Source organism: Athene cunicularia, assembly GCF_003259725.1.
Source record: "Athene cunicularia isolate RWA chromosome Z unlocalized genomic scaffold, athCun1 chrZ_part1, whole genome shotgun sequence".
Lineage (NCBI taxonomy): Eukaryota > Metazoa > Chordata > Aves > Strigiformes > Strigidae > Athene > Athene cunicularia.
The window spans coordinates 6,690,412-6,714,198 of record NW_020799142.1 but is presented as its reverse complement, the minus strand read 5'-3'; the positions used below and the strand labels follow the sequence as shown (position 1 = coordinate 6,714,198).

At 36.4% G+C, this 23,787-nt stretch overlaps 1 protein-coding gene across 2 annotated transcripts in view; it reads left to right on the top strand.

The window, feature by feature from the left end:
- The window catches only part of SNX24 (sorting nexin 24), a 46,492-nt gene that overhangs the window by 1,806 nt on the left and 20,899 nt on the right, over positions 1-23,787 (top strand). For both annotated transcript variants that reach the window (XM_026865617.1, XM_026865618.1), the window contains exon 2: positions 5,085-5,189. In XM_026865617.1, coding sequence (XP_026721418.1) covers positions 5,085-5,189 — 105 coding nt within the window. The remainder of the gene's footprint in view (positions 1-5,084; positions 5,190-23,787) is intronic.

The window sequence follows — 23,787 nt, the reverse complement described above, 5'->3', positions numbered from 1 at the left end:
ATAGAATAGAATAGAATAGAATAGAATAGAATAGAATAGAATAGAATAGAATAGAATAGAATAGAATAACAATACAATATTTCAGGTGGAAGGGACCTACAACTATCACCTCGTCCAACTTCCTCATCCCTTCAGGGCTGACCAGAAGTTAAACCATGTTATTACGGCACTGTCCAAATGCCTCTTAAACACTGACAGACTTGTGGCACTGACTGCCTCTATAGGAAGCCTGTTCCAGTGTTTGACCACCCTCTCGTTAAAGAAATGCTTCCTAGTGTCCAGTCTGAGCCTCCCCTGACACAGCTTTGAACCATTCCCATGTGTCCTGTCACAGGATGCCAGGGAGAAGATCTCAGCACCTCCCTCTCCACTTCCCCTCCTCAGAAAGTTGATGAGGTCGCCCCTCAGCCTTCTTTTCTCCAAACTAGACAAACATAAGATCCTTAGCCTCTGCTCATAGGGTGTTCCTTCCAGTCCTCCTCTTGATGCATTCAAGTACCTTTACATCCTTCTCAAATCATGGGACCCAGAACTGCACACAGCACTGAAGGTGAGGCTGCTCCATCACTGATTACAGCAGGATAATCACCTCTTCTGACCAGCTGGCTACGCTGTGTTTGATGCACCCCAGGATGCAGAGGTGTGCCTTCTCGGCTGCCAGGGCACACTGCTGACTCACACTGAGCCTGCTGCCAACCAGCACCCCACGACCCATTCTGCAGGGTGGATCTCCAGCCACTCCTCTCCCAATTTATAGTTGTACCCAGAGTTACTTTGTTCCAGATGCAGAATCTGGCATTTGGACTTATTAAATTTCATGTCATTGATGCAGCCCAGTGCTGCAATCTCTCTAGATCTCTCTGTAAGGTCTTTTGTCCCTCAAGAGAGTCAACAGCACCTCCCAGTTTGGTGTAATCAGCAAACTTGCTAATGATGCCTTCAACTCCTGCATGCAGATCATTGATAAAAATATGGAACACAACTGGCCCAGGAATGAACCCGGAGGAACACCACTGGTGACGGGTCACCAGCCAGTTGTAGCCCTGCTCATTACAACCCTTTGAACTCTGCCTTTCAACCAGTTCTTCACCCAGCACACTGTGAACCTGCTTATCCCACAGTTGAACAGCTTGAAGGCTGTTGTAAGGGACAGTATCTAAAGCCTTACTAAAATCCAGAAAAACTACCTCCACCACCTTCCTTTCATCCACTAGGTGAATAACCTTATCATAGGATATCAAATTATTTGAAGAGGACTTCCCATTTGTGAACGAGTGTTGATTGCCTGATGATTGCATTGTTCTTTAAATGCTTTTTGCTAATAGCCAGTATAGTCTTCTGCATAATTTTTCCAGGAACTGAGGTAGACTAACAGGTCTGTAGTTGCCTGAGTCTTCCCTCATGCCTTTCTTGTAAATTGAACTAACACTGCCTAGCTTCCAGTCAGGGTGGACCTCTTCAGACTCTGAAGACCTTTGGTAGTTGATCAAGTGTGGTCCTGCCATGATATCCACTAGCTTATTCAGTACCCTGGGATGAATCCCATCAGGCCCCACGGACTTGTGAACAGCTGGTACAGCTGGTCACTTACAATTTCCATGTTCACAAGTGGAAAGTACTGTTCCCCACTTGTAGTCCTTCAGCTCCAGGGACTGGGCAGCCCAAGGTCTATCTGTATTATTAAAGACTGAAGCAAAAAAAAAACCATTGAATGCCTCTGCTTTTTCTTTTTTGCTTTGTTGTTGTCTAATGTCACTGTAATTTCTGGAGTTGCACAATTAGTCCAAACAAATGTCACGAATGACTGCAGTCTCACTGTCAAATTTGTCTCCTTGTACACTGCTTTCTGTGCAGTAACTCCCTTTGCAGAGATTTCTCCTTAGAACATCAGAAAAACCATAAATGATGGTCTCTTTCTGTCTCTCTCCAGAAACAGCAGCAAAAAAAACCAAACCTAAAAAATAGGTATTCTAACCAGACACTGTGCACTCTCTTCAGTTTGTTTCATCTTACTCATCTGCTTGCTGTCTGTTTCTCCTACTCTGCAAACTTGTGACTTTTTCTTATTTCTGCCCTATACAGATGCAAAGCACCCAGTATATTTCAGCAACAATATACCTCTTTTCTTAAGTCTTACTTTTTGAAATTGTAAAATTTCAGTGAACATGGTTGAATGCTCATCCTCTGAACCTTTCTTAGTGCTTTCAGTATTACAGAAGTCCTGGAGAAAGCAGTCTCTGGTAATACAGTATGTTGTTTCACCTCTCTGTTTTGTGTTAGAGCAGAAGATCTCAGTACTCTTTAAAAAGTAGGATGTGTATTTGGACAGTTTTTACTGGAGAAGAATGTTTTGCACTTGTATCTTAAAGGTTCTTTGTGAACAATTTGTTCACATCCCATGACATTATACTCAGGTCCAGATAGCAGTTTGCTTTCAGCATGCCACTTAGGTTATTTATTTTTTATTTCCCTCCTTCCCTTTAATTTAAAATGTAAGTTTCACTCTAAATTGCTGTGAGTACATGGCAATTGGAAATGTTTCTCTAGACTTACTGCATATTCAAGATGCCCGTAGTGCTGGAGATGTCTATAGCGAGCAGGAGAAACAAAGCTTCTGTAGAAAACTGTGGTAGAAAATGGAAATAGAGGCTGAAGGGGAAGTTGTGCCTTTTGCCAGAGAAGGACATGCTCCATGAGCATTGTATGGAGGAAGGAGGGCTCCATTGCTCATATAAGACGTTATTCACTCACAAAATGTCAATTAATGTTTTGGTTTGTTTTTGGTTTTTTTTTAATAAAGCCATTTCCTAGCACATGGCTGGATTTTTCTCCTTCCTGGGTTCAACCTTTCTTACATTCCAGTTCTATAAAAAAATAAAGCCTGTCTTACTGTGCTGTAGTGGAAAAGGTTTAAAATCTTTTCAAGACTGCTGTGCTACACCAGGAATATAAATTATTCCCTTGAAATAGCATAGGCCATTATACTTTGCTCTGATTATTCACATTACAGTATTGCATTCAAGTCTGAACAAAATTTTTGAGAGCTTTTTAGAAATAATTAAATTCTTTCTATGTGTATAACTATTGTAGTTAAAAATATAAACATTTATTCATATTTATTCTCTAATTACTTTTTCTGGTTTTTTCCTTTACAGTTTTAAATATTGATAGTTCTTTTTAAGCACCAGAATGCTAGAAGGTGGCAGTGTTACAACTACTGCAATGAAATCTGCAAAAATCTTAAATTCTGTACATATTGTTTTGCAAGTTATTTATAATTTTAGAATAGTTAGTCTACACTCTAAATTGTACTGACTTTTCACACTGGGACAAATAATTCTTTACCTGACAGTTTGAACCATCTTTTAGTCTTGCAGAAAATAGAGACTACAGTATGTCAAATTAGGTCAGTGTAATGGAAAGGAAGATATTACAATAATTGTCATCAGAGAAGCATTTCTTCTGTAGGGACAGATCTGAAGCAATATAGCTAACACATACCTAGATTTGCTTAATAATCTTTGACATCATAATAATTATTTTTTGCAATATATTATTGGATTATTGTAAGCATAAGAAGGTGGGTTTATCTTTGTACATCTGTATAGCATGTGCTTTATACTTACACATAAGACCTGTGCTTGCACTCTGAAGCAACAAAGCACAAAAATATTGTTAATCATCAGCTGAGGTACCAGCCACAGAATACTTATCTTGTAAGCATCTAGGCCTTGGTGGATGCTTGTATTGTTTCAGATTTGTCTCCCCTCATCAGGAGCATTCTTCTGATTAGTTACTCATCTGCGGGTGCTGTCATAGTTTGCAACAGCTTTGACCATAGCTTCTTCAACATGCTCGACTAATTTAGAGGAAAAAATGAGGTTTTATATTCTAGCTTTAAGATCAGTCAGTAAAAGTACATGGACTTGGGGTTTTGTTTTGGTGGGTTCCTTTTCTTGCTTCATGTTTAATTGTAATTTAGTGCTGTTAAGAAATAAGGAAGTTGCAAAATGTTTCCAAAGCAATTGTTTCCTTGCTGCAGCTTCCTTACTTGTGATTTGCAGAGACGTTGATATGTTGGCACTGCTTTTTCCTGTAGTGACATCTCAGCAAGCTCAAAGATGAAATGTAAATTCTCAGTCTCCCATGGGTGTGCATGTCAAAGTCAATTTTGAGTTTCTTTACTTGCATTCCTTGCCTCGGATTACTGAGAGGCGGTATGCAACGGAAAGAATATCTAATGTCACCTTCTATTAAAATGCAATGGAGTCTTTTCCAGTTATCATTTTCACTCTGTAGTTTTGAAGAAAACATTAATATTTTTTGGTTTTGAAAAAATAATGTTGCTCCAGCAAGAGGATTCTTAGTGTTGTCAGAATGTATTCTTGTGTCTATATGTATGTACTCATGTGTATACATATACACATTTCTGTATATATCCCTAAAAGCTTTCTTTTGGGAATCTTTAGAGGAATGGTTACAGAGCTCTCTTGGAAATATATTCAATGTCAAACTTCCTATTTCTCTGTATAAGATATTAAACACAACTGTCAATCCGTTGGTGCAATTTGAGAGCGTGGATATTTTGCTCTCTTGATTGCCAGCTCTCCAGAGAAATGGTTAGCTCTCCTTCATGTATTTCTACTACCCATATATAGTTGCCTAAATCTAGAGTTAGCAATTGCCATGGTGTTTTATCACTTCACTTAGCAAGGTAGTATGTGGGTACGTTGCAGCGACATTGTGAGGCATCGTCCTAGATCAACTAATGGGGAATTAATTTCAAGTATTCTCATGTAGTTATTGCTGTTTTGTTTTAAGGCTGTTAGTCACAACAAATTGTTAGTAGGGTTCCTCTTCACTGTCCAGGGCAGCTAGATGTGGAGATTTTTAATTGCAACCTGTAGGTATGAAGTCTGCTGTTAACTTCATTGAGCTGATGGTGAATAACTTCATTGCTGTGCTGTTGTCCTTCATGTGTGGTTATTTTGCCTGTACGTTATAATCTCTAATATAAACATTTTTACTTTAAAGGAAAGCTATTATACTTTTTTTTTTCTATCTGCATTTCTTCTTATTTTCAGCTCAAGAAGTTCATAAGAACTCCAGAGATTCCTTCAAAGCATGTGAGAAACTGGGTCCCCAAGGTTCTGGAGCAGCGACGGCAAGGCTTGGAGTTGTACTTGCAGGTGAGTCTCCTCTCAGCACTTTTAAAGTAGAAGCAGCATCCATTTTCAAAGTGGTAGTTTTCAAAGCTTTTAGAGGTATTAAGGGGGGTGTTGTGCTGACAGGCAATTTTAGAGGTGGGAAGTGAGATGGATACTTACCAGCAGTGATGATTTCTGTTCATTTAGCAAGACTAGCAGCTAGAAGTCCAGACTGTTCTGCATTTTTTTTGCCAATTCTCACAGAAGTTGCTGACTTTGGTGAACCTACTAGTACCTCGTTCTCCTGTGCCTAAAATGGGAAAAATAATGTTATTCTTTCCAAAGTTGTTTTGACCATACCAATCAAAAGTGTTGCAGTGGAGATACAGGGCAGCCTTGTTTAATTCACCTCAATTTAGACAGATGAGGGAAGAATCATCTCATCAAATTAATATCCTTCTACTGTGCATGTCTGTATCTGAATTTTTCATCTAGTTGTAATAGTCATCAGTCACCCAATATTCATATTCATCTCAGTTAGTTTGGAAACTTTCATTTAATTCTACCTATTTGAGTTCTGATTTTGCTATAGACTGTAAAAGAAATCTTCAGGAATGACTCAGACATATAGACATTTAAATATACCAGTGATAAATCCCAGCCTTTTTTAATAAATGCAATTTCTACTCTCACGATAATTGCTTTAAAAATGTCCTGTGATGTAGTTTCACAACCATTTCTTTAATATTAAAGCCAAATTAAGGTGTTCCTCTAGACATGTTCCCAGTTTGCTGTACCTTCAGCTGGACTGATGCAAGTGCTGCTTTATTGAAGAGGATCATAGAAATGATCTAAGTCAAAAGATAATTGTTTTTGGAGGAAGGCAAGAGTGAGGGTATTCTATTTTCACTCAGATCAGAATAGTAAAAAATTTCAGAAATCTGATTTATATCATCACCCACAGTTGCAGTGACACAACAGGAAAAATTGTGAACTGCAACATAATGGACAGTGAGCTGCATTCATAAAAAATATATGGTAACCAGCACCACTCAGTAACCTCCCTGATTCTCAGGAAGGTCTGTAGAAGGAAACTGCTTAAGGAGGAGAACAGAATTGTAGTGTGACATGAGACAATATTACTTCTGACATTAAAATTTTAAAAAGAAATTTGGAAATAAGGAGGAAAACACAGATCAGATTTTGTTCTGAAGGACCTTTCAGGCAACAGAGTTTATTTTTTATTTTTAAGTATTTAGTATTGGTAAATTCAAAAATTCAATCCTTTTTTCCTCTTGCTTTATGATATTTATAGGATCTTTGACATCTAAAAATTACATTTATTTTGTAGGTGGAAAAACGTTACTGTTGGAGAGACTTTAATTTTGAAAAGGAATAGGGCCTTTTTGGTTTTGATGACTATGAGCACAGCTTGCTCTATCATCATGTGTTTTTCCACCACCATATATGTGTTTTTCTCTTACAGCCATTTGCTGTGAATTTTTTTTTCTTCTGATTTTCATACACTGCCTTTTGGAGAATATTGCTAGTAAGGTGCATATACCTATTTCTCTTATGAGGTTGATTTTGTGAAAAAGATACAGGGGTAAATTGGTTAGCACTTTTTTTAATTGCTGATAAACTTTAACAGAACATCTCCCCCTACTGGAAGAGTTAGTCAGCTATTGTTCTTGTACAGTCTTGAACATTTAATTAACTTTTCCCCTCATCTATCACTGTTGGCTATCATAGGAACATTCAATGGTTTAAACTGGAAGGGACTGCTGGATGTCATCTGATTAAAACATGACAAGCCTCTAAGTTATATCCATGCTAATGCACATACTAAATTAAAACAAGAAAAATGTCATTAATATTTTTGCCAAAGTCATTAATTTCTGTTTCTGCTAATAGAAAGCAAAACTAATTATCAGTGAAATTTTAATTTTTAGAATAATGAAAGTCTGATTTTAGACAATTAAAAGTTCATATTAAAGCACTTCAGTTATCAGAAGGTTTTTAATAGTGCCAAGCATTTTTCAAGACACAGTGTAGGAACATGCTACAGTTTCAGAAGACATGATATTTTTGTAATTTAACATGCTACGGTTTCAGAAGACATGATAATTTTGTAATTTAGTATCATGCATATAAAATATTGCAAACCAATTTTTAGGTGATACTAATGAGAGTTAATCTGTAAATGCAGTTTGGCTGCTATCATCACTAGTCAGCAGTGCTACTAGTAGTCGGCCATTTGTGCAGCTGAAAAACTATTATAGAGTCATGGTAGTCATTAACTGTTTCTTGAAAACCACCCAGAATCTCATTCAGATATTGAGCATTTACACAGATTTGTTACATTCAAATAGTTTGTTTTATGCAATACATACTCATTTCTCATTATTGCACTTTGCACCTTGAAAACCTGTACAGGCAAGAGGTAACATGCCATGCAGGAGCAGTCAATATCAGACCCATATCTGACATAGTCTAATCATATCTTGTTCTTAATATATTTTTAATTAAGTAGTCTTCTATACTTAAATGAAGATAAAAATAATGATACGAAACTAGAATAGTAGAATCAATCTGTATCAAGTAGTAAAGTAGGCAAGAAATTCCCTTCTCTGAGCTGGAAGGTGCTGCAGTTGCCAGTACCTTGTTATTTCTTTCTGACTTTATCGTGATAAAACCACCCTCTTAAATCCTTTCAGCATGGGTAGTTGAAGTGGATGGACATTTCATTATATCTTTCTGAAGAATATCAAGATTATGAATAAATCAAATATTATTAATTTATGAGATGCAAATAGTCATTTTCTTAAATTTGTCAGTACCCACTGTCAGGTACTATTCATCAGATGGCTTATTTTTCTCTTGTGTTTGAAAGGTTGAATGGTGATTTTTTTCTTGTTATAACAAACCGGGGATTTTTTTCTTGTTATAACAGACCAATTTGAATTGTGTAAGAATTATTTATCTATATTATTTTTAAGTGTCTTATTCTACAAGTGTGACTGGAATTTACAACTTTGTTTTTAATACTGTGGAACAATTGACTAGTAAGCACTAGTATGTGTAGTAATTCAACGGCATGTATAATAATACTACAGAGCCCTTATTAATACTGAGAACAATCAACTGATTGACAAGAGGAAAGAAAGACTGTGTTTAATTTATTAATGAAGAAACAGATGCAAAGATAAGTAAATGACAGAGTGTGAGCTCAAACATTCAAGCAAATTTGTTTTAAGCAATAAGCTATTACTCCTTTGCTGATCCATGGTAACTGTCAATGGGCATGATCTTAATTTACAGTACACAGGACTTAAGTTGAGCTGGTTTAGACTTTGCTAAATAAGAAAATGCCTGTTACTGACAGCGGAAGAGGACTAAAGCAGATCTAATTACCTTGAGGTGGCTATCAACTAAGAGTTACCATAAACCAATTTATGTGTGATACAAATTATGATTTAATAGTTACTTATTTGTGTATCTGAGCTTGTAGCTTGTAGTACAGCAGAGATCAGAATCCAGGTGATTTGGATTTAAAATTTGTAAACTAAATCATTGGATTACAGTATGCTGGCAAAAATCTTTCTGATAGTAGTATTACATTACAGCAAGATTTGAGATTCACTGTGATTTGTTTGTGGTTACAAAATGTCTTCTCTTGATAAGTTTCCTGAAGAGTGTGGTTTTAAGAAAAGATAGAAGATACAGATTTGAGGTAGTTGGTTGTGTAGGTAGCCTCTAATTTGAGAAAGGGCTGCCAGCTGAACCTTGTGTTGAAAGTCTGTGACTCCTGATAGTACATTTGTGAGCCTGGAGAAATATGTTTGCTTGAAAGTACCAGAAAGTGAAAGTAAGTGTGGAAGATGATAGGGCAGGCTGTTAATCAGCATTGCAGCTTCTGGATGGTGGTTGTTTATTTGTTTTATTTAATCCAATGTATAATCTTGGAATGACCGTTTATCACAAAGCAATACAGAAATATAGTCTGCTTTGGAAGTGTATTTAAAGGAGATATAGATCACTTCAAATACTCCCTCTTGCTCAGTTATTCTTGTTTATGAGTTCAAGAAGTCATCTCGTGGATGGACCAACTGAACAGGTAGTTGGGGTTTTATTTTGGACATTGAAGACGTTGTTGGGATTCTTAAGAGCAGCACTGAGGGACCTTATCTAATTGGTTATCAAAGCATCTACAGCTGCATTGTCAGTCTGATTGGTATTTGTTACAAATAGATTTTATATGATGTACTCTTGGAGGAGCAGTTTTTATGGAGCGTATTTCCAGTGAATTGGTAATGGGGAAGAATTTGATCTAGACACCTGCTGTCTGCAGATTTGGAGTTAGGTCATATCTTTGTCCTAGTAAGCTGACACTGAATGTTATTGCCATCCAGTCTCTCTGCCCCAGGGACTTGCCCTTTGACAGATCTGCCTTTTAAAGTTCAATGGAATAGATATTTTCTAACCCCCTTGGGCAGAAGAAATCTCATCATTTGCTGATATCATCAGTCCAACAAGATAACAGGCATTCACTGTGTTAACAGAATTCACTGTGAAGTTGCACCCACACCTCAGCATGAGACTGTGTAGCTGTTTCTAGTCTTCACTGAAATGATTTAGTTATGCAGAGAGATTTTTGAGGAGGCCCATATTTTTTATGAGCTTCAGGATAGTAACTCATTTCTTGTGGTCTGGGTGACCTGAAGGAATTCTTCTTGTGACTGGCAAGACTAAAACAGAGGGCTGTAAATATTCTGAACTGCTCTGTTTGTATGTTGGGTCTGTACGTACACGTCTCTAACCAGAGTTAATATGTAGAGCTAATATTTCTCTCTTGGCTGAGGTCAAGAAAACATACTTGCCTTTTATTTACTCTTGTACTTTTTACAAAGAGAACAGTCCTGATTCCTGGAGATAAGATTGGTTGAAGTGCTTCGTGGGTGTGAGACTTGAAGACTTCATGAACTTCAACATTCCAGCACTTTCAGGAATCCAAATCTTCAAAATAAATTACAGAGTTTATGAAACTGAACTAGAGATTTGTTTTCCATCTAAGGAAATAATCTGGAGATCTGAGAAGCACTTTGACATATATTTCAGTATTCTTCAAAATGCAGTTTCTTTAAAAATATTTTTAACTACCGGTCCTTCCTGAAGAAAATAAGTAAAATGATATCAGTTATGATTTTGCTCTTAAGAAGGTAGAATCCAATCCTATACTCCTTAGCTGTGTTAGGTTCCAGCAGGGTGGAGTTAGGAAAACAGTAGATGGTGTGATGTGTAGTTGCTTTATGAGTAAGTTAATCGGAAATATAAAGGAGAAAATAATCCATTATTATATTGCATTTTTTCTGAGAACAGTTCAGCAGCAACTGCAAAAAAATCTGAAGACAAATGAGCTATTTCTGCAATTAGTGACTGCAGAAGGGAAAATATCTTCGAGAAAATTTGGCCCAAGGTATCATTTCTTCATGGACTGTGATGATTTTCTTTTATTAAATCAATAAGTGTTGATACTGAATTCCTTATGGTAAAGTTTAAATAAATAAATAGCCTTTTCTGACTGGACAATGGTGAACAAATTAATCAATCTGGGTGAAAGGATTAAGAAACCTTCCCTAGCCCAGAAGAAAAACCCCTCTGATTTTATTCATCAATCTAAATTGTATTCTTGTGAACTATCTTCTTTTAAGTTGATCTAGTTGCATGCTATTGTTTCATAAAAGTTTTAGATTCAATTAAAAAAAATACTGAAAAGATATTTTTGTTTATTTGGAAACTGTTGCAGAGCATTTCAGAGCTAATACAGCATTTCATATTGCAACTGAGGATAAGAATCTTCTGCTTTCTTTGAGTGTCAGTAATTGCCCCTTTTTGCAATCATTCTGGGGAGTGAGATAATTTGGTTTCTCAGGGTTTTTTATCTAATTGTGAAGAAAAAGAGTTTTCCATCACCTAATGGGAAGTTTCATTAGTTCTTCACTGCTTAACTGATTCAATTTCTTTTGGCCTCTTGCTATTCTAACAAGGAGGAATGTGAACTCAGTAATTTATAACCTTGTCCATCCTTAAGAAGACTGGAGAGGTCTCTGCTCTAAGAAAAGCCATCTAAACTCCTGATGCCAGTCTGCAAGTACTGCACATTTTGCATTGGCTAGAATTTTACCTTTCAGTAGCTGAATACACTTCCTCTGTAACTGTAGCTGAAATACTGCTTCAGAGCTGTCTTGGTTGGAGTAGGATCAACAAGTGGGGAAAACAAATCCTTGGTGATGCACAAGATTTTTTCACTGTTTTCTCTTCTCTTTGTGAAGTGGAGGAAAAAATGTCCCATGGTAGTACATAAAAGTCAGCCTGAGCTCTGCTAGGCAGAACAAAAGCTCAGATTTCATATAAAGACAGGGAGATCTTGGCTTGTGAATTGGTTGAAGCTGGCATATTTCTCTAGGATCAGAAGCAATCCATAAGTGCTTTCTAAATGTAACAGTTCTTGTTGTTTCATTTTCAATTAAAGAAGAAAAAAAATGTAATGTCTGTAGGGGTAGGCATCTTTAAAGAAGAAAAAGAATGTAATGTCTGTAGAGGTAGGCATTTTTGAACAAGTGCTATTGGAGCTGTTTAGAAATACTGAGATCTCTGTGTGTGATATGTATGCTTCTATGAAACATTTGTTTGCTTTTGCCCAATAAGAATAAATCAAGTTGGCTACTATTTAATGCTGGAAATGGAATGGCAAAATGATCTTAGAACTATTCAATGATTGTTCAGCTATTCAGATTTTATTTCTGTGCCATTCACATTCATCACATTTATCCGCTCTGTCAGTGCTAATATTTGTTACAATTGTTCTTCCTTTATATTCTCAGAAATGCATTCTGGATCAAGCATTTAGTTATACCTGTGTGTCTTTGCCAGAGTGTTGTACGTTGCAAATTTAAAATTGATTCAAGGGAAGACCAGAAAGGTTCATCGAAGAGCAGTTTATATCAAGCATAGAAGGTCCTCGAGCTGGAAATAACTTTTGAGGTTGCTAGAGTATTGAAGGAAAATGTCTCATATGTTAGTCTTGCTCATTTATATTCTTCCCTGGTATCCATTTCTAGCCATTTTTGGAGACATGGCCTGAACCATTATGATCTTTTCTTATGTAGTCCCTAAAGTAATTAAACACATACTTGTGTTTCAGCTTATTATTATATTTGATTAAATATTAATGGGGTTTTTTTTCATTAACTGAGCCCTGTATGTATCAGGAACACTATACTTTAAAGAAAAAAGATTGAATCATATGGCTGAGAAGACATGGTTGAGTCATATTGATACAGTGAAGAGGTACGCCGGTCAGATGCCACTGTGCAAAGCCACTTGTAAAGGGTAATGCTTTTTAAGACCAAGTGCTTTATGCATGGGAGGTAATTGGCTGTATATGTAAAAGCTGAACTCAGATGAAGAAATTTTAAGCTAAAAAACTTCTATGTAAAATGCGGTCCATTTTTCTTCTTCTCTGCCTTATTCTGTACATGCCTCCTGACCTGTGAGTTTTTTCCCACTAGGCTTCCGTTTAACCATTACCCATGTCTGAGAGCAGGAGCTGGGCAGAAATCACTTTGACTTCCTTGTGTCATTCATTAAGCACCTCAAAGATTTCTGCAGAGGCAGTCCCTCCCTTTGTCCTATGTACACATTCACTGTTGGGATCTATTTCTAACTAATTTAAGATCAAATTGGCTTATTTGCAGAAAGAAAAAATTCCCATCAAGTCCAGAACAGATTATTATCTTCCTGATTGCTGTTTCTGGAAACCAGTTTTATTTTGAATGCCAGTGAATATATTGGGAAGATTGAGTCTAGCATTAGAAAGTTGCAAGTAGAAGTTGGATTCAGTGAAATAAGATTTAACTGTTGTTTTGCTGGAAAGTCTGTTGAGTCACCCACATCTGTTAATCACACTGAAAATTCTCTCCATTTTCCAAAATTATTCAGTGTCTTCTTTCTCTAACTCCATTTACTCTGCAGTAATCAAGGTTGAACTGTACCTGTGAGTAGCTCTAAAAGCAATGGTATGATAAGTGTAAAAAGGCAAAATGTTCTTTGTCCTCATTAAAGATTGTGAGCAAAGTGTTAAATAATATTAATGGCTGGGATTGTCAGTACTTAACAGTACTTTCCTAGTACAAGTGATTTTATTGATCGATACAGACTCAATGTAACAGGGCAGATTATTCTACTGATTTTATCGAAACCTTAACTAAGTTTGTTAGTGTACCACATATCTTTAAATAGATCTAGATGATGATGTAGATTAAGAAAAGCAGACCACCATCCATCTTTTTTTGATCGGTTAATAACTTAAATCCATCATTGCTGTGACCAGCTTTTTTAAGATTCTGTTGTGCATACATGTTTCTTTGGTGGTACAGATACACAGATGGTTTTAGATGGCTGTGGATTTTAAAGAACTGTGCTTGACACGTGCAGGCTTGAATATTTGTTAAGAAGAGGTGGAAAGCAAGAGGAAACAGGAAAGCAAAATAATTCAAAAAAGAGCCATTTATTAAGAGTGTCTGTTTGCAGAGGTGTTTCCAGCAGAAATATTCCAAGCATTTTTCAAGCATGCTTAGCAAAATTACCTGGTTTATGTTTTAAAAGTTACATTTTTTGCTTTTCAAGTGGTGTTACATTGTGGTTTATGATTCATATTTTTTCCTTCATCTTCAATAATCTGGTTTTGCTGTATAGAATTGTGCTGCATGAACTTCTCTCATTTCATTCTACAGATTTCAAAGCCGTGTCTTAAGTGCTCATTCTCATTTCATTATACTGTATACCATAACACTATTGTATCACATAATTTCAAGTTAAGATGAACATCAGACTCTTATTTATTGTGTATTTCTATACAGTGAGAAATGGTCTCTGTCATGACCTGCACATGTTCAAAATAACTGTAAGATATTTTAAGAGGAGGGAGGAGGAAATTAAGTTCTTTGCCTAAGATGTCACAGCCTGTTAAAGCAGAACTAGGGATATTAAAACTCAAGTGCTGGCACACTGCTAGAGTCAACTATAATCTGATGATGACCAACTGTTCCAATAGTCATGATTCCTTCTAGGACAATACAAAATGTCAGATACTTACTTCATTTAGCCATGATGAATGAAAAAATGGTCACCTTACTTATCCTTAAGGCAACTCCTCATTTGATGTGTGGACATTACATTTTCTTTTTCCTTAATAAATATTTAATAGATTTGCTTGAACTTCTTTAGGGGAGGGTAAGTCAAACAATTTTTGTCTGTTATAATAAAGGAGGGAAGGAGGCAGCTGTAATTTCTGCAAAGAGTCTTTATTATCGCTACCTGAAGTATGGTAGAAAGACTCAGTTTCACCCATCTTTCTAATCAATCTACAGCATTTTAAACACATTTTCGTTTTATACTCTGTTGTTTTACATAAGCTAATTCTTATTTTTTGGTGTATAAATTACTATTACTTTTTTTAATTAGACTTGCAAGGCAAGTTAAGTCTTAAGGGCTTTCTCTTCAAAATTAATCTGAAAAGTTAATTAGTTGCCATGAAGGGAAAAACCTATTTTCTAGTGAAAGTGTATTTGATTATTGCATGTATAGTGCAACACACTGTGGTCTGTTATAGTCGTTCAGTAGTGTAGAGCACTAAATTAGCATACAGTTTAGATTGAGGTCTGCCAAATCTTGCCTTTATGCAAACTGATAGTGTTCTTTTGCCTATACTCTTTGCATGACTGAAGACCAAGCACTAATATTCTTTATGCATTTATAAACTGTACACGAGGACTAGGGGAAAAAGTTCATGAAGGAAATAATTCTGTCTTTATAGCATGATTTGAATTTGCATGTAAGAAAGAGACCACATTTGGAGGTGAGAGGAATTAAACAAAATATTGAATATATGCTGAATAACTGAATAACATCTATTCTGCACTTTGGATGAAGAACTGGTTCGGGGGGGAAGAAATAGTATGTAAACATACTACATATGTAAGCAACTTTAAATAAATCCTTACGTATAAGGAAGTTTTGACTGATAAACTTAACCTGACAACACTTTACTTTGAGGTATGCCATAATAATGTTAATGTTCTTATCTAACATTGTTTGTATCATTTAGTGTAGACCATTCTGAAGGGGGAAAAAAAAAACAAAAAACAAAACAAAAAACTAACCAAAGAAAAAAACAACCAACAACCAACCAAACAACCTATGGAACTAATTGCAAGGTTTTACCAGAAGATACTGAATTAAATAAATGGTAATTCTTGAGCTTCTGCTTTAGAGATGTTGCAAGGAAAGCGCACAGCAACAGAAAAATTCTTTGCAAGGACTGCTTAAGCAGGAAGTAAGAGCTAGTCCATCAGTAGCTGAAAGGTGAACAGAGGAGGACAATGACTAGTCTTCCTCAGATAGGTTGTGGGAGGGTGGTCAGTGAGCCTTTGCCTTTGGTCCTGCAGTAAATTGGACTCTCTTGCAGTAGACAGAATTCCCTCTGTGTGTTCCCTGCTCTTGGCTTTTATGCAATCTTGCACATCTCTCTGAAAGATATGTCGAAGGATTTCAGAATGAACTAAGGGGAGAACGTCCTGTGCTCATAGGTAGCCTAAGAGAATACAAATGCTTGTTATCTTCTGCTAATGTTGTGTATCTCCACACAGCGTTGTTGCCTTTATTTTTCTTTTCACTTGCTTATTGTCTCTGTAATCCAAATACAATATGGATTTAGTTATGTGTATAAAACCTCATTTTACTGAAACTGTTGACTGCACAATGTCTTGACAGAGACAGGCTTGAATTTAAGTCCAAGTACATTTAAAAACAATACACATTACTGAATGATGCCTAGATTTGTAATCCTGATAGGGATTTTTCCTGTTGACTTTAAAAACATAGACATTAAAATAAGAAACTTCCAGAGTTTCTTATGATAAATGCTATGAATTATATATTAAAAAATCTTCAAGAACTGCTGATTTAAAATTTGAGTTTTGCGATACAGTTTCATCTTTTTAATTTTTCATAACTATCATTTTATCTAATTTTTCTGCTGTAGATGAAAAAAGTTTGCAAACAAAACAAACAAAGTGTGAAGTAGAAGTAGAACCTTTAATTTCATTAGGCACATTGTAACTGGTGAAGATTAATGTATATATCTCTTGCTAATTCTTTTCAATTACTCAGTTCATATAAATTCCCAAACCTTGTTAATTATGCTGAAGTCAAGTGGTAATTTTTAACAGTATTTCCACAACAAGGGAATTTTCCTGGTCTAACCTTGCCCTCCTATAGAAACTCTCAGCAGATTAGGCATTCTGACTCTAGTCCATTCATTTTCAGCACAAGCCTAATTGCTGCCGACTGCCTGCCACAGGTACCCTGGTAATCGTACATTTAAGGGATGCAGGTTCTTCTGAGAACAAATAAGGAAAGATTAATTGTTTGTTTTGTTTCATCCCAAGAGAAATGTGGGAGCTTAATCAAGAAAAATAATTTCTTCTGTTGATTTGGCTTATTTGTAGAAAGGGATAATTGTATAGAGGCAGGCATAGAGCTATGCATTTTGAAAGAAATTTTGCCATTTACCTACTTGGGAGGCAAAGATACAGCAAAATGAATGTAACATAGCATTGGAATTGATGGGGATGGTTCACATTTCTCATAGTAAGTAATTTGGCTGCTGGGCTTTTATTTGAACCAATATTGCTAGGTGGTATTGTCATTTGTTTTGTTTGCTTCTCTGGATATCTAATCAAGGAGACAATAGTAGGGGGAAAAACACTTTTCCAAATTGTCCTTAATTGCTAGAGCACGAAGTGAGCTAAACACTCTGGTGTTTCCAATTAAAGAACTTGTTTCCAGCAAGCACCATTAAATCTATCTTTCCCAATCTGATAAATAAGCTATCAAAGAGTGGAACAGATTAATTGAGAGCAGTTAGTTCAAAGCTCAGTATAGCAGTCAGAGTGAACCAACGTTATCAATGAATGCAAATTTTACATAAAGCAATAAGAAGCAGTGATGCAACAAAATAGAGTTGAGAGTAACCACTAAACACAAAGTAAAATTTTATCTGTTGATAACAGAAATTAGTATTGTTTGTTTCTCCTCACAATAAAAACACTAAAAGCTGTTTTTTTTCAAGTCCCCTGTTGCAAGAATGTCAAATTATATTTGACACCTTTGCTGTGTACATTTCTCTTTCAACATGCTGCAGAAAATAACAGACATGGGAAAATCACAGATCCAACAATTCAGAGCTGATCACAGTATTTACTCCATTTGCATCTAAAACTCAAGAAAGCCTTTCTTATAATACAGCATTTGTGTTTGTTACTGTTTAGTGGACATAGTAATGTCTTAAATGTGGCTTGCTTATGTTAATAACCAGTAACCCGTGTGTTTGGTAGAGACTTAAGCCTAGTACACTGGATTTTGATTCCTCTTTAATACAGCTGGGTGTCCCTAATGATATGTATCTAGACATTTTTGATGGGTGTTCCTTTCTTCCAGATGTCTGTGCATACCAAATGCTATTGACCCACATAGTCTAAGCTGCACGTGGGTCCTCTGGATATTTTGCTTTATGATAAACTGGAGGAAAACCACACTTACTCTTAAGTGCCAGCCTTTCACCTTTTGAAAATGAGTGCATCAGCATGAGGAGAAAGCCACTCTGTCACCTTAGAAATTGAAATAAATTTTCTGGCTTTTGAGTATTAGTATATTCACAGAAAGGATTGCATATTGGTTCGGTTGTTGGTATTTGTTGTGTATATAAGGCTTTTGAGTAATGTGCTCCCTCAGGAAGAGGGCAGGAGAGAATATACAGTCTGTTACACACTAAGGAGACTAATTTCTAAGTCAGTTTTTATGGAACTACCTTGACTAGGTAAGCTGTATTGCTGCTGTGCAAGTTGGCATCACTCATGTAAACTGACAGCACAAATATACCAGCTGCCACAGTTTTTAAAACTGCTCTCATAGAACAGCAGTTTGCATGCTGCATCCCTGGCCTTTACAGCGGCAATCTGGCTGGAGTCTACTCTTGTAGAATTACAGAAATGGCTGAATAAAAATCTTATTTCTTATGCTGTTACAACCCACTGGGTATGTCTATTCTAGGAAAATGAAAAGGTCAGTGATAACTTTCCCAATAAAACATTCTGAGAAAATGTCATTCCAGTTATGTGTATCTGACTGGGGGAGTCCATCCTCCATTTTTCAAGCGTCTTTATTTTCAGAATATCATCATCAGTAGGGAAATACAGCATTCATAACTGTGACAGAATGGTGTCTTATCAGCTCATAAACTGATTATAACAGACACGCTGCAACAGATGTAGCACTTTGAACTCAGGTTATTTATAGTATTTTTCTTTGTAACCTTTCTGGCAAGTCACTACAAGATCACAGTAGTATTCTGAGTAACTGTGGTTCTATGAGCAGCTTTCCTGTAATGTTGGTGTCTGGAAAATGTTCAAAATGTCCTCAAGAAATCATGAGCAAGTTAGACGAGTGAAACCTCTCCCTGTTTCTCCAGATGTCAGGGCATCCAGATCTCCAAGTGCACTTTTCAGCATGGGCTCTAGCTCTCATACCTGGTTCAGTGGGGAGGATTGCTAATGTAACATTCAAAAGCACTCATAAAGCACAGGAGATGACAGAGGAGCAAAGACTGTGCACAGGATTCACAATCAACAGTCTTGCAGCCACCAGCATTTAAACACCTATCTTTACATTACCCCTTCAGATGTTTCCCTGTGTATTTGGATTCATTTGAGGTCGTGCAGTGGTTATACAGGCTAATAGTTTTGAACAGCAGCAGTGTATAACTTCACAATTAGGAAGCAGTTTGCTTTTTTGCAATTACATTGTATTTATATGTCATACAGTAGTACTTACCTTCTTTACAGGTGGATTGTTTAATAATCAAATTCAGGCAAGTTTGATCATGTGACCTTAATCAGTCATCCAACTTTAAGTGCTGAAGTGATGAGCACACGTACTGCAAGAGTAAGTTACTATAGGATATTGGGGTCTTTCTGTAGTATTGGAAATAAAGGTTAGTGGGTTTTGTTATCAATTTGTGCTCTTATGGTGCAGGAGGCTGTTGGTAACTGTGGTCCAGAGCAGTATTATTAAAGTACAGAGAGCATTTTAGTGAAGAGGTCTAGCAGCGAGACTTGGCATCTTGAAAAGAATTGAATGTGGCCAAAAAAAAAAGGAGACCCAATTGCTCTGCTTTGGTCAATTCTTTTTGCCCATTTTTATAAAGTAATGTTCACCAAGGAAGTCAGAGAGAATTCCATCATCAGACCACTGAATGACACTGAGATATGGGACAGGTGGAGAAGCTGGGCTTGTTAATGTGTGGATGGGGACATCTAAATAATTTTCCTTATAGTATATTTACCAGTTATAACCAGTATGTTATCATCTTTATATCTATATGTTATCTCAACCACCATGTTATTATTTTTACATCTATAGCAGATTCTTTGAACTTCATATGTCCCTACATCTTCCTACCTTTTCTCGTTTGGTTTTTTTTTTTCCTGAAATTTCATTTTGTCCCCTTGACTGGTTTATATTATACAATCTATATATCAGTCGTGTTGTCTTCTGATTATGTGTAGAAGGTCATCTCTGTTTTCAGTCAACAGAGAATGCAAGGTTTTTTGTAGACTTCAGTTCTATTATAAATTCTTTCTTAACCCTTATACTGTATCCACATCCACTTTGATTCTGGGGCACCACTTCTCCAGACTTACTTGTACTGATGGCATAATCTCTTTTGTCAGCTTACCATGGAGTCTAGAGTCTTATTGAGCTCTCCATACCACAGTATTATAGTACTGTTCTGCCCTTTTATTGAGACACCAAGAAATGTGACTTAAAATAACATTTTAACTGTAGCTTCAGATACCAAGGCTTACTTGTAGGGTAAATCAGAGATTTTTGGGGACAGAACCCTTGGAAAGGAAGGGTGCAACACAGTCTTTTTGCAAGTTCTTTTTGCATGGGAAACCCAGAGACCAAATATTTGTGCCAAAAAATAATAATAGAAGTAAAGAAGATTTCTGTCTAAAAATATCAGAATATATGATTAATGAATTTATGGTTTTCAGTTTCAACCTCATTTGTGGACTTTACTGGCCAAAATTAAGTAGTTCACTGGTTGCTGAGTAAGGAACATCAAGCAATTGCTAAGTGTGAAGATAACATCAAAACCACAGCATTTATAGAGAGCAATTTGGCATTCTGGCAGTATTTTAATGTTACGATAATTCTTAATAGAAATCCAGATATCTGTGTTCCTTCTGTTAGGGGACTAATGTGCAATCTTGTTTCTCCTTTCCAGAGAAGTCATCCCTCTTTCAATAACAAGAAAGTGGAGAGTTTTAGCCAAATCAGAAAATTATCTGCAGAATTGCCGTGCTGTGATAAATGCAGCCCTTCGCTGGTGCTGCTTGTCTGCCATCAGCACAGAAGAAGTAAATAAGCATTTGCTGACCAAGTTAGGATAGTCTCTTTTCACAAGTAATTGCATTGTTCCTTGCCTTTATGAAGGACTCCCTTGCTAGTGAGTTTTGGGAGGGACAAGTGTCAAGGAACAGAACCATAATGAAGTACCTGCAATTGAGCAAGGATTACATTGCTCCCTTAATTCTGTAAAAACTTGTCAGTTTGCCACCCAAATAAATGCCTAGAGTACGTAAAACATGGAGCAGAGTGACCTCTAGAAGAAAAATCAATGGCAATTCATATTTCATATGTCTATAATTGCTTGTGAGAGCATGGCAGTAGTTTGTTTATAGAGCAGCTCATTTTACCAGGGATTGTTTCCTGACTTTTTCTTCTTTTCAGTGGTGATGCCTCTCACAGACTGAATCACAGCTAGATGCAGCAATAGACAAGTTTTATTGGTGGTGATTTTTTATTATTTTTTTCACATTGCTGTCTTCAGAATTGCTGCACAATGCTCTGTCTGAACCAGTGCATTAATCTAGTCACAAGTAAATTATGTTCAAAACTGTCTCCTTGGAAGACTCCTGAAGTTTTTTACTTTCTTTTTCAGGAGGCAAGGCTTTATCCTCTGTGAAGTTGTCCATTTGCTAGTATTTTAACCATCAAACTGAATCCATTGCATAGCCTTTATTTTGAAGCAATTTGTCAGAGAGGCAAGGAATTCTCACAGGCTGCTAATTTAAAGACAGAATTTTGAAAATATCTTCTTTTTTCCCCTCCTTTGCTTTGCTTTGTTTTTTCATTTTTTTTTAAGAGGCTGGCGTAAGATTTGTATCCCCACGGAGGACCAAGATGTCATAGGGATAGAGAAAATGCCGCTCACTTTATGGATTACTGTTAGGTCAACAAAACTTTGGCAGCATTGATTAACTTGACAGTGAGTACAGCAGTACATTTATCACTTATGGCTGTGCTGTAGAAAATCTAATAAGAGGCAAACAATTCCCTTTAGAGCAGTAACAGGTTCACTGTGGCTAACGGTGCATGCACTGGAAATTTCTGACTTTAAATTATACCCTTGCTGCTAGTTGGGTCATTGACTCAAAGCTACTCCACTTTCACTAGTATGTTCTCTATTATTAATTTGATCAAAATTGGTTTGACTTCTATAAATATGATCAAACTGTATATTGGAGTTCATGTAAACTCATAAGCATTTTTGAAGGCGGCATGCAGAAGGACCTTGATCGTTATGTAGAAGGGGCACCTGCCTATCATAACTACAAATGTTCAGGGTCTTACAAGGTTATAAAAGAAAAATTTTGAACTGTTGCTTACAAATCTGACTCTAATTCACAGAATTAAATAAACCCAAAACCAAAACCTATCTTACATTTCAGAAGTTTCATTGGTCAGGACTTGTTTCATATGTGTGAATGTGTGCCTTGTTAATTACCAGTAATTACTTTAAAAATTCCATACAAGTTGATTTATAGATATGTTCTTCCAGATGTCTTGTTTTTGTAAGAATTATGAGAATTGAACAATGACCAAGAGATTTTCTGTCTCTCCTGTGTATAAGTGCTGCTGCTTGACTGCCAGTTAGTGTTTGGTTCTAATCTGATAGTGAAATTATTTTTTATTCTGCATTGCTTGGTTTCACTTGAATAAATCTTTTCTGGAAGTCCATGACCAGTACATTGGGAAGTGTCAAAAGTGGCAAATATAGAGAAAAACAGTTTGTTTAAGGGTTTTTTTAAGTCTTGTATTTGGTAGTTCTCTTAAATGGAAGCCCTGCATATGATATTCTTTTACAGAAGTGTACCAAGCTTTTTTTTCAGCTCGAATAACCAAAAGTAAAGGCCACATCATTTCTAGATGCAAGCAGGAAGGAACAATGAAGAATATGCAGTATTAAGTGCAGATCAGAACATACAGCATGCAACTAAATTTGTGTCTTTATCTTTGTGATATAATCTGCAAATTTGCTGTTAAGTGAGAGAGTAGCTAATTTTTTTGTTGTTGTTGTTGGGATATATGGCTCACTAGAGTAGAGAGCCTTTATGAGTAGCAACTGTTCCAAGTATTTTGTGTTGTTTCAGGAAACTGTTTAAATTGGAGGTTTTGTTCTGCAATATCTGTAAAAATGATGTCGTTTTCTTTGTTGGGAGCGAAGTATTCTACTTGAATCAATTGTCAGGAGACTTAATGTAATAAGGCAGTTTGTGGTCTGACTAAGAGAAACACTGTGCAAAAGAAATTCCCATAGCAGTTTGTTTTTAACAGAAAAACTGAGTTCACCTGAAACATAAATACATTGAAAACCAAGACTTAATAAGGTAGAAGAAAACAGAGTAGGTTGCTGACCAAAGTATGTCTTGCAGTGGCTACAATTTAACCAAGTATCTGTGTTAATGATAGTATAGCTCTATCAACAGCATCATGGCATATTCTTTGCAACAAATGATCAAGCAAGCTGACATGAGGACCCTTTGCATAGTGAGGGGAAAAATATAGAATTAAATTAGTGCTTCCTGTTTCTTTCTCCTTTGTTTAATTTGCAGGATAAAAGCTGTGTTTCTCACTCTCTTATTGCATTTAGAGGCAACAAGACACATTTCCACACTTTTTCCCAGGTTCATACAATAAAGGAGTTACCCTGCTGCCTGCCTTACTGAACAGAGACCTGATATTGATTAACTATCACACTGGCATCAGAACTACTCTTAGGATTCAATTTTTTTGTTGTTTTGCATATTTTATTGATCAAAAGTGGTAAATGAGCATCAAGCGTGCAAGAAGACGATGAATTGTTTACTTGCATAAAATAACCTTTCAATAAGGGAAGATGCATTGCTCACACTTTTGGTGCTGTTCTGCTGCCCGAAGCAGATGGCATTCAGCTGCTATTGATTTGCTCCTATAGTTACAGAGCAGCATGTAACAAGGCATGCTCATTTCTCTGAAAAGAGGTGGGATTTTTTGCCAGGATGGTGGGAGTGAAAAAGGAAGGCTGGGGTTTTGGGGGTTGTTTCAGGGTTAGGGTTTTTACGAGAAAAAGCAGCGAAAACCTTACAACTTATGTTAGCAGCTCTATGCAAGCAAAAAGCAGGATTTATAT